Source organism: Trachypithecus francoisi, unplaced genomic scaffold (assembly GCF_009764315.1).
Source record: "Trachypithecus francoisi isolate TF-2019V2 unplaced genomic scaffold, Tfra_2.0 Lachesis_group17, whole genome shotgun sequence".
NCBI classification, from domain to species: domain Eukaryota; kingdom Metazoa; phylum Chordata; class Mammalia; order Primates; family Cercopithecidae; genus Trachypithecus; species Trachypithecus francoisi.
In genome coordinates, this window is record NW_022681462.1 from 11,323,630 (window position 1) to 11,335,790 (window position 12,161).

Here is a 12,161-nt window from a genome sequence, read left to right on the forward strand (position 1 = left end):
AAACTAAGATCTGAAGTTGAAAAAAGTTCTAATTTTAACAATTTTTTTCAACACAGTTCTTAGTACTTTTACATTTGCTCATAATGATTTTTAACAAATAGAATTTCTTAAAACTATCTACTCACCTTTCATTTCAGTCGATATATTCATAAATATTAATTTGCTTTATTTCTGTATTACACAGGTTATGTCTAAATTAATTATACAGATATTCATTAACAGAATTTTTTGGTCATGTTTCCATGGTAAATGGAAATTCAAAATTAAAATACTGTCTCCTAGTCCAGGAAGAAAAAAAAAAACAGCAAATGAAACATATGACTCAACTTGATTCAACTATGAGATTATTTGATGTTCTTGGTAAGAGTTTGAGAGAAACTTTTTTTAGTAGTGGTGTTCTGCCTTTTTAATCAAAGTCAATACTTTCTTAGAGATGGAATTCTGTCTAACGATTCTTATTCATGCATACCTGCTCAAACTCTAATTATTATTAAAGCTGTGCAATATTTATCAGGAACCCGTATTGCCTATTCCAAGGCAAAATGGTATATACTCTTAATAAAAATTACTTCTATTACTGACCCTTCACTTTGGTAAATTATGCTTTCTACCTGACCCCAACAAAAACTTTAGATTCACTTTAAGAATATTTCTGGATATGTCAGGAATAAAAATGAAATTCATTCTAACAGTGTGATATTTTAAAAATTACCTTCTCCTAAACGCTTCCAGATGTGTCTTCAGCATAAGCAGTCCTCTTTCTATAACCATGAGACTTGAGTGTGATTCCTGCTCAAGACTGCTAGAAGCTATCATAAGACTCTCCATGCACTTACTAATAAATTCTTGCTCCTTCTCCAAACCCGTTTTACCTGAAAGCCAATGTTTAGACACATATATTAGCCTTATATTCTTGTTTAGCTGTATCAAAGAAAAATTTTAGCTTAACACCCTCATAAAAAATTAGCTATTACATAATATTTCAAATCACTTACCATTAATATAATAGGAGTTAATATACTGGATAGCTGCTCGACTGACATCACCAGATTGTGCTCTTAAAGCAATGCCCCAAAATTGGTCCATACCACACAGCTAAGAAAGAAAAATATGATACCTCTAAATTTTGTCTGTCAAACTATGTAACTCATCATAAGACTTAAGTGTCAAAAGTAAAAATCATAGGCAACTCCTATTACTCAGCTATTAAATAACAAAAATAAATGATTTAGGAATTTCCTCAATTGATGAAATACACCTGTACTAATTCTAAAAAATATTTACACAGCAGCTAACAATATATACATAATGTTTAACTCACAAGTTGTGACTACATAGTAAATTCTAGTCCTGAAAAACATACCACAAAGGAATAAAACACAAATACAATACTGAGCACAATGCTTCAATGAATCCATCCAACTAACAGTGATAAAACTACTGCCTTCTTGCATTCATAGAATATTAACAAGATACACTAACTCAAGTTCTCTTTTTTTTTTTTTTTTTTTTTGAGAACAGAGTCTCACTCACTTGCCCAGACTGGAGTGCAGTGGCACAATCTTGGCTCACTACAACGTCTGCCTCCCAGGATTCCAGGGATTCTCATGCCTTAGCCTCCCAAGTAGCTGGGATTACAGGCACGCACCACAGCGTCTGGCTAATTTTTCTGTATTTTAGTAGAGACAGGGTTTCACCATGTTGGCCAGGCTGGTCTCGAACTCCCTACCTCAGCTGATTCACTCGCCTCGGCCTCCCAAAAAGGTGGAATTACAGGCGTGGGGCCACTGCGTCCAGCCTCACTCAAATTTATGATGTTAACCATGAGATGACCAAAAAAAAAAAAAAAATGGTTTCACTAAAAACTACAGAAAAAGTAGGGAGTAGAAGCTTCCAAAAGTTGGGCAAAGAAAGATGTCCTTCTAAGTTGGCAGCTGAACAACTTTAGTGTTAATGTCACCTTCTTTAAAAAGGTAGTACTATTTCATAATAGAGCATGACTACTTCTTAGGTAAATCAAGTATGTTTAGTTGTCTGAAATTACCAAATTGAAAATTATCATAGTGGGCCGGGCACAGTAGCTCACGCCTCTAATCCCAGCACTTTGGGAGGCTGAGGCAGGCAGATTGCCTGAGCCTCAAGTTCGAGCCTGGTCAGCACAGTGAAACCCCGTCTCTACTTTAAAAAAAAAAAAAAAAAGCCAGGCGTGGAGGCATGTGCCTGTGATCCCAGCTACTCTGGAGGTTGAGGCAGGAGAATTGGTTGAATCTGGGAGGCAGAGGTTGCAGTGAGCTGAGATTGTACCACTGGACTCCAGCCTGGACGACAGAGCAAGACTCCATCTCAAAAAAAAAAAAAAAGTTATCAAAGTGATACTGAATCAAGAGTTAGGACTAAAAAACACTGAAAAACCTACTCAGACGAGAAAAGAAGGCAGTAGGAAAATAAAATAAAAGCATTTTAGATACAATTAAAATTATTCTGGCCAGTCATGGTGGCTCATACCTATAATCCTAGCACTTTGGGAGGCCAAGGCGGGTGGAAAACTTGAGGTCAGGAGTTCGAGACTAGTCTGTCAATATGGTGAAAACCCAACTCTACTAAAAATACAAAAACTAGGCCGGGCGCGGTGGTTCAAGCCTGTAATCCCAGCAATTTGGGAGGCCGAGGTGGGCAGATCATGAGGTCAGGAGATCGAGACCATCCTGGCTAACCCGGTGAAACTCCATCTCTACTAAAAAATACAAAAAACTAGCCAGGTGTGGTGGCGGGCGCCTGTAGGCCCAGCTACTCGGGAGGCTGAGGCAGGAGAATGGCGTGAACCCAGGAGGCGGAGCTTGTAGTGAGCCGAGATCATCCCACTGCACCCCAACCTGGGCGACATAGCAAGATTCCGTCTCAAAAAAAAAAAAAAAAAAAAAATTAGCTGGGCGTGGTGGCACACACCTGTTGTCCCAACTACTCAGGAGGCTGAGACAGGAGAAGGGTGTGAACCTGGGAGGTCGAGCTTACAGTGAGCCGAGACTGTGGCACTGTACTCCAACCTGGGTGACAGAGCGAGACGCCGTCTCAAAAAAACTAATCATAATGGCCTGGTGCAGTGGCTCATGCCTGTAATCCCAGCACTTCAGGAGGCCAAAGCGGGTGGATCACCTGAGGTCAGGAGTTCGAAACCAGCCCCGCCAATATGGTGAAACCCTGCCCATACTAAAAATACAAAAATCAGCCAGGCATGGTGGCACACCCCTGTATTCCCAGCTACTTCAGGAAACTGGGGCAAGATAATTGCTAGAAGCCAGGAGATGGAGGTTGCAGTGAGCTGAGATCACACCACTGCACTCCTGCCTAGGTGACAGAGCCAGACTCCATCTCAAAAAATACCAACAATAAACATTTTTAAAAATTATTCTTTTTCCTTTTTTAAAAAATTTCCCCAAATTTGCTAAGAGATAAAATTATTATTATTATTTTTTTTTCAGATGGAGTCTTGCTCTGTTGCCCAGGCTGAACCAAATGGCATAAAAATCATATTTGAGACAAATCAATCTTTTATTTGAAGTAAAATATTTGGCTGTATTATCTAGGAATGCCTAGGAGACTCAAAGAACACTCACATGGCCACTTCTTTATAAATCAAGAAACATGTAATAGGTTTTCATTAAGCACACCCAATGTTATCTTTGGTACTGAAAAATAAATTTGCTTTATAAAACTTTTGAAACCAGAGAACAGAATTAGGCTGAGCACGTTGGCTCATGCCTGTAATCCCAGCACTTTGGGAGGCCAAGGCAGGCAGATCACTTAAATTCAGGAGTGCGAGACTAGCCTGAGTAACATAGTAAAATCCCGTCTCTACCAAAAATACAAAAATTAGTGAGGCATGGCGGCAAATGTCTGTAATCCCAGCTACTTGGGGGGCTGAGGCTGGAGAATCACTTGAATCCAGGAGGTGGAGGCTACAGTGAGCTGAGATCGCACCACTGCACTCTAGCCTGGGCAACAGAGCTAGACTCCATTTCAAAACAAACTAACCAACTCAACTGCATTGCACAGGTAGTAAATTCTATGCTTTGTAGAAAAATAATTTGGTAACCAAATTTGATAATCTAATTTGAGGAATAAAGTTGCCTAATAAAGTAAGTCTAAATCCTTACCTCAGAATTTGAACCACCATCGTAGGCACTGGTAGCCAATCGAGCCAAGTTACAGAGATGCTGAAACAGGTTTAAGCCAGTCATGCTAATTGTTTCAGGTTTTAGCTGGGGCATCTTTGGGAGGGTAGGGGGAAACACAAAGCTAATTTAGTGTGATAATTCACAGATTTTATTAAATTTAAATAAACGTTACTGAAAACATTGTGGAAGGAAACAGATCAGCTTGAATTTTTAGTGATAATTTAAAAAAATAAAAATATATAATAATTTGGCTGGGCACAGCGGCTCAGTACTTTGGGAAGCCAAGGCAGGCAGACAGCTTGAGCTCAGGAGTTTGAGACCAGCCTGGGCAACATGGCAAAACCTCATCTCTATGAAAAATACAAAAATCAGCCGGGCATGGTGGTATGTGGCTGCAGTCCCAACTACTCAAGAGGCTGTAGTGGGAGAACTGCTTGAGCCCGGGAGGTCAAGGCTACAGTGAGACGTGATCACACTACTGCACTCCAGTCTTAGAGACAGAGCAAGCCTATCTCAGAAAAAAAATGAAATGAAAAATGAAAATATATATATATGTGATTTAATGAACATTTTATTCAGGTAATAACTGAAATCTGTCTGATACAGGTTTCAATTGTGAAGATGTACATAGACCCAAATCAGAGGACATAAATAAAAACATCTACCATGCATTGTATATCTATACCATACAAACTTACGGGAGGTATAGCTACAAGTATAGTTTTTGTTAAAGTCAGCGGTTGAAATTTAACATGGAAAAGTTATATTTGTAGCTCTGTCTTGGGTCTGTTAAGTGATTTATACACACTAAAACTCATTCATATATATACTCAGTTCCAACACGGAGATAATGTCACACTTTGTGGACAGCCTTCATAATCTCAAAAATAAGCATAGAAAAGTCTTTTGCATTATTTTCACTGAGTTTCAAAATTCAATTGGGAAAAGCTCATTCAGAATAATGTCACCTGAACTAACTGTGGCATGTGGTAAAGAAGAACAAAAATTAGAACATCTTTACAATAATGACAGCACTTCCTAATATGCCTTCCCAGAATCTACACATACTGGAGAATGGCTTATTTTTGCCCAAAAAGAACTGACTGCAATGCAGTCAGTCATTTAAATAAGAAAGAGTCACAGAAAACAGCTCTCACACTTGTGGGTGTGGGCACCACCCCTGAAAATTGGACTACAATATTACTGATGATTTTAAAAAACAAACACTAAAAAAACCCTCCACCTTTCTAATTAGTGCTGCCTTCAAAAGTTATTCTGATTGTTAGTTTAATTATTATAGCTAATAGAACATTTTTATAGATACAATTAATTTAGATGTAAACAGTATAAACAACAAAATCAGAGCACAATCTGACCAAAAATTATACTAGGACTACTAAAAATCATTACATTTGGCTACTTAAAAAAACTGTCAAAAAAAAAAAAAAAGCATTACAGAATTCATATTTCAAGAGATGAAAAAGGGAACATGGAAAAATAGTAACAAACTGTGAGAAACGTAATTACCTTCTCCAGGAAAAGATGTTTGTAGGTTTCCATACCCATAGCATGTTGATCTTTACTTCGAACTTGATTTAAGAACCAATGGAGTGCATCATCATAACATTCAGAATCTTCTACCAAACAATGCCATAAGATGTCAACTTGCTCTAAACTTAACCCTAGATAAAAATTATAAATTTTATACTTTATTAACTACAAACAAAAAAATTATACTTCTCTTAGGCATGTGTACATACAGTAAGTCCTCACTTAACATGGATAGGTTCTTGGAAATTGCAATTTTAATTGAAATGATGCATAATGAAACGAATTTTACCATGTTCATTGATATGAATAAGAGTTATGTTTCTACAGCATATTTATGATTTAAAAAAAAAAAAAAAAAATCACAGCAGCCAGGCGTAGTGGCTTACGTCTGTAATCCTAGCACTTTGGGAGGCCGAGGGAGGTGGGTTGACCGAGCTCGGGAGATCGAGACCAGCCTTGCCAACACGGTGAAACGCCGCCTCTACAAAAATACAAAAAATTAGCTGGGCACGGTGGCATGCGTCTGTAATCCCCGTTACTCAGGAGGCTGAGACAGGAGAATTGCCTGAACCTGGGAGGTGGAGCTTGCAGTGAGCTGAGATCGCACCACTGCACTCCAGCCTGGGCAACAGACTCCACCTCAAAAAATAACAAAAAAAAAAAAAAAAAAACCAAAAAATAGCTAAACTTCCCTATTTAAAAGTTAACACTCTGAATATTAAACACTGGAATAAGTGTGAGCTATATATACATTTAAGAAAGATTAATACAAACCACTCAGATAGTTATTTATCCAATTTTTGGCAAATCAGTGGTGGTGGTAAATAAAATCAAGGACTAAATGGTTACAAATTAAACACTATAAGGAACACTTCCTACCACCAGGCAGTTCAAACACAAACAGTAACAAATTTAGTGGGCTCGCTTTTGTACTACATCATTTAGGACTATGCATTTGTATGAATATCACAGAGCTTACAAATTTCTATGTTACAATTTGTATTCATTCATTTGCTCATTTTCCAACTCGCCTATTCCAGAGCTCAGGGCTGTCGCTGGCCAAATCGTATCCCAGCATCTTAGGGACTAGCATCTCAAGGACAAGGCACTAACTAACCTTGACCAGGATGCCATTCCATTGCAGACTGCACTCATACACACGTCCACACTCATTCAGATTGAGATCATTTAGACATGCCAATGCATCTACAGTGCATGTCTTTGGGATGTGGGAGGAAACCAGGGTACCCAGAGAAAATCCATGCAGACATGGGGAGAATGTGCAAATTCTGCACAGGCAGTGGCCCTGGCCGGGAATCAGTTTTTTTCCACATTAATGTTAAAACACTCTTTGATGACCTCCTGTAGTTTATTTATATAGAAGTGTATAAAATATTTATTATCTCATCCAGGCGCAGTGGCTTACACATGTAATCCCAGCACTCTGGGAAGCCGAGGTGGGAGAATCACTTGTGGCCATGAGTTTGAGACAAGCCTGGGCAATATAGGAAGACCCTCTCTTTACAAAAAATTAAAAAACAAAAATTTGTAGGCCGGGCATGGGGGCTCACGCCTGTAATCCCAGCCCTTTGGGAAGATGAGGTGGGTGGATCACCTGAGGTCAGCAGTTCAGGACCAGTCTAGCCAACATGGTGAAATCCCGCCTCTACTAAAAATACAAAAATTAGCCAGGTGTAGTGGTGGGTGCCTGTAATCCCAGCTACTTTGGAGGACGAGACATGAGAATCGCCGGAACCTGGGAGACGGAGGTTGCCGTGAGCCAAGGCCTCACTACTGTACTCCAGCCTGGGCAAAAAGAGCAAGACTCCACGTCAAAAATAAACAAAAAAGTAGCTGGGCAGGGTGACAGGCACCTTTAGTCCTAGCTACTCGGGAGGCTGAGGTGGGAAGACTCCTCGAGCCCAGGAGTCAAAGGCTGCAGTGAACTATGATCATGCCACTGCACTTCAGCCTGGATGACACAGTGAGACTGTCTCTTTAAAACAAATAAACAAAAAAAACAGCTGGGTGCAGTGGTGGCTCATGCCTGTAATCCTAGCACTTTGGGAGGCTGAGGTGGGCAGATCACAAGGTCAGGAGATCAAGACCATCCTGGCCAACATGGTGAAACTTCGTCTTTATTAAAAATACAAAAATTAGCTAGGTGTGGTGGCACACACCCCTGTAGTCCCAGCTGCTCGGGAGGCTGAGGCAAGAGAACTGCTTGAACCCGGGAGGTGGAGGTTGCAGTGAGCCGAGATTGCACCACTGCTCTCCAGCCTGGTGACAGAGTGAGACTCCATCTCAAAATAATAAATAAATAAATCTCAATAACTATTTTTTATGTCATCCCATTTGTAAAATTTAAAATCATATTCATACAACATTTTGGTCCTAAATGAATGTACCAGAAACACCAATACAGCCAGAAACACAAAGGAGTTATCTTAGAGCCTTTTACAAGTATTTAATACGAATTTTCACATAACTTATGTTTTTAAAATATACTTTAAGATAACCCATATGTAAATCACCTGAAAATACAGAACTTATGAAGTATTCTCAAGAATTCATTTAGGAAGAAAATTCTTCTCCCTAAAATAGGAGCACATCTGTATAATAGTAATAAAGACTGGGGGAGGTAACCCTAAAAATTGAGGAGTCAGTGGTAAGGTTTGAGTATTATAAATAGAGTGTATACCATGTTCAAAGGTCACTCTCTGTATATAGGAGATAGATAAATATTATTTTTCTAAAATATGAAAAAAGGAGGCCGGGCGCAGTGGCTCATGCCTGTAATCCCAGCACTTTGGGAGGCTAAGTTGGGCGGATCACCTGAGGTCGAGTTCGAGACCAGACTGACCAACATGGAGACACCCGGTCTCTACTAAAAATACAAAAAATTAGCCGGGCATGGTGGCACATGCCTGTAATACCAGTTACTCAGGAGGCTGAGGCAGGAGAACCACTTCAACGCGGGAGGTGGAGGTTGTGGTGAGCCAAGATCGCGCCACTGTACTCCAGCCTGGGCGACAAGAGCCAGACTTCATCTCAAAAGAAAACAAAACAAAACAAAGAAAAAAGGACCCTTATGATGAACAAAGCAAAAGGAAAGTGTGTAAAACAGACAACAGCAACCTATCAGAGGACATAATCAGCTAGGGAGTCAGACTAATGAGAGAAAATTTGTATTGTACTTTGATCCAAGTATTAAAGGATTCCCGAATGTGGCAGAAGACAGATGAACTATTCAGAACAAAAGGGAAGGCATTTTAGGCAATCACAAGTATGAATATGAAAAAAATTAGACAGTCCAAAAGGTTAGAACAAAAGCATCCCAGGGATTTCTGAAGTACATTTTAAGAGGTTCCAAACCCTGGGGTGGTGCCCTAGAACCAGAAGTGACACGATGGTATGGTACCATTAAAAGAAATTTCTTTTTCTTGGGAAAAGTAGATGAAATGACAAAATAAAGAAAAATTCCTCAGAAATATTCACCCTAGTAGCAGTATCAGTCTGAAGAGTTTTATCAGAAAAAAAGTTATCCTATCTGTTTCTCACTGAAACAGTTAATGTGTACGTTATTTGTTCTGAGAACTTGTGCCCATAGGAGCAAATATAAATAAACCCAAAACAACTCTAGTATGTATCAGAACTTAAACACGTTAAGTAATTAAGGAGAACAAAATAAAGAGTATCCAGGTTAATTATAGTCAACTAAATAATAAAACAGAAGTATATCCATAATTGGCTGAATCACCAGTCCACATTCAACAGCAACTTATACACTTTCATTATTTTTTTTAAAGACTATAGTTATTGTCATATTGAAAATCAGTATTAAAATATTGGATGTAATTACATATAACTTTGGAGTAACTTCGTTATGGATAACAGGAACTGTGCCAGTAAGAGAAGTACAACCAGCCATGCACAGTGGTCTGAGGCCTGTAACCCTAGCACTTCGGGAAGCTAAGGCAGCAGGAGTTATTGCTTGAGCCCAGGAGTTTCAGACCAGGCTGGGCAACATCATGAGACTCTGTACAAACAATTTAAAAATTAGCCAGGTATGGTGATATGCACCTGTGGTCCCAGCTACTCTGGAGACTGATGTGGGAGGATCATTTTGAGGGCAGGTGAAGTGGGCAGGAGAAGAGCCATGATATGTGAGAAGTGAAGTTTTAGATTTGATACGATTTGGACAGTAGCTAGTGTCTACTGGAAATTCACAGAGAATCTATACTGTGTATAATAAATATGAAACTTAAATGTTCATAGTATCTATGTTGACTATATGTGTTTTAGTTTGACTTCTCCCTATAGACTGGTTTTGCCATATTTTAGTTTACTAATTTCTTGAATTTTATCAGTTATAATGGGTCAGTAAATGACCTAGTAACACAAAAGAGAAATTTCCTACGAAAATCAGGTAACTTATTTTTGAAATCTATTATCACAGTGTTGGTGGCATTTGTTATAAATAGTTTGAACAAAAAAAAGAAATAGCAGACTTAAATAATAAGATAAACACAGTGTATCTCAAGCATAGGTATAGCCTTGAAAAAAGTCATGACAACTGCTAGCAAGACACTCTTCAGGCTGACGATATAGTAACCACAGTTAAAGAGACAATATCCTTCTAAAAAAATAAGGTTTGATATTGACACACAGAAAAAGAAGGATGTAGAGTAAAAGATGACAGTCAGTATATGAAGGAAAAAGGAGCTTTGGCTAACAGAAATCAAGCTCATTTGCAACCACATGGATTTGGATATGGTACACAACCTGAATATAACAGACCAAGCTCTACTTTTAAAAAATTAACTGTTGGGGGAGGGGGGAGGGATAGCATTAGGAGATATACATAATGTAAATGACGAGTTAATGGGTGCAGCACACCAACATGGCACACGTATACATATGTAACAAACCTGCACGTTGTGCACATGTACCCTAGAACTTGAATTAAAAAAAAATTAACTGTTAATGAAACTGAGTTTAAAGTGAAACTAAATAAAACTAGGGCCTCCAAGTGTCTCCATCACCCATCAAGCCAAGTAATCTTCAGAAGATTAGACCCGATAATAATGCGTAATTAATACCTATCTCCAACCAAAGGGAAAGCAAGATTCTATAAGCAAAAATAATAAAAGATGCAGTCAGCCCGGTGCAGTGACTCATGCTGGTAATCCCAGCACTTTGGGAGGCCAAGGCAGGAGGACTGTTTGGGCCCATGAGTTTGAGACCAGCCTGGGCAACACAGTGAAACCCTATCTCTATGCAAATTAAAAAAAAATTAGCTGGCTATGGTGGTGCATAGTCCCAGTTACTCAGAAGGCTAAGGTGGGATGACTGCTTGAGCCAGAGAGGTCAACAGCTGCAATGAGCTGTAATAGCACCACTGTACTCCAGCCTGGGAGACAGTGTCAGACCCTGTCTCAAAAAAGAAAAAGAGAGAAAAGGTCTTATAGAACTAAAAAAATTTTTTTAAATTTATTTAAAATGCAAACAATCTCAATTATTTGAATAAATTATCTGAATGTTGGTATAATTTATAAATGTATTAAGAATAATCTGCAGCAGCCATAAAAACGAATGAAATCGTGTCCTGTGCAGCAACATAAATGGAACTGGAGGCCATTATTCTAAGTGAACTAACTCAGCAACAGAAAACCAAGTACTATACATTCTTGCTTGTAAGCAGGAGCTAAACAATGGTACACATGGACATATAAATGAAACTGCTAGACACCGGGGTCTCCAAACGGGGATATGGCAGGAGCAGGACAAGGGTTGAAAAATAATCTATCGGGTACAGTGTTCACTATTTGAGTAACGGGTACACAAGAAGCCCAATCCCCACCAGTATGCAATATACCCCTGTAACAAACATACATGTACCCACTTACTCTAAAATAAAATCAAAGAAAAAAAATCACTGCAGAAATCCAAAGAGTGAGTAAATTCAGTTCTTCCAATGGTCAAAACAGATTTGAAAAAAGTACTGATTTAAAAACTTACTGAAATGATCAGGTGATCCCAGAGTTGAAAATACACAAGTCAAGAATTGAAGTCGAACTTGAACTTCAGCACTATGGCTGTACCTATAATTTAAAAGTCATTAAAATAATTAAACATCCTATTTCTTAATTACTTCTACAAATTTAGTGGTCCTATGCATAACTTACACCAAAAATTGTTTTAATAGTCTGTAATTAATTATTTTAACTATGTATCTTTGGTTACACAAAAAAGTTCATAAAGACAAAACAAAACATAAATTTAAACTATTTAAATTATACAAATCTTGAAACTATAACAGTTTATTTTCAAATTATGTAAGAAAGCACACAAAAATTCAACAGTGAAGCAGAGGATGTATGTCATTTTAAAAGTATATAATACACACATAAATTAGAATAGGCAACAAGCAAA

At 38.4% G+C, this 12,161-nt stretch overlaps 1 protein-coding gene across 5 annotated transcripts in view; it reads right to left on the reverse strand.

Moving 5' to 3' along the window:
- Positions 1 to 12,161, reverse strand: part of USP34 (ubiquitin specific peptidase 34) — a 288,549-nt gene that overhangs the window by 130,884 nt on the left and 145,504 nt on the right. For all 5 annotated transcript variants that reach the window (XR_004443955.1, XR_004443956.1, XM_033239152.1 and 2 more), the window contains exons 21-25: positions 11,748 to 11,830; positions 5,703 to 5,857; positions 4,155 to 4,268; positions 996 to 1,095; positions 713 to 872 (exon numbers count right to left, since the gene is read on the reverse strand). Coding sequence is in view for 3 of the 5 variants with exons in the window: in XM_033239152.1 (XP_033095043.1) it covers positions 713 to 872; positions 996 to 1,095; positions 4,155 to 4,268; positions 5,703 to 5,857; positions 11,748 to 11,830 (612 nt within the window). In the remaining 2 variants the exon portion in view is untranslated. The remainder of the gene's footprint in view (positions 1 to 712; positions 873 to 995; positions 1,096 to 4,154; positions 4,269 to 5,702; positions 5,858 to 11,747; positions 11,831 to 12,161) is intronic.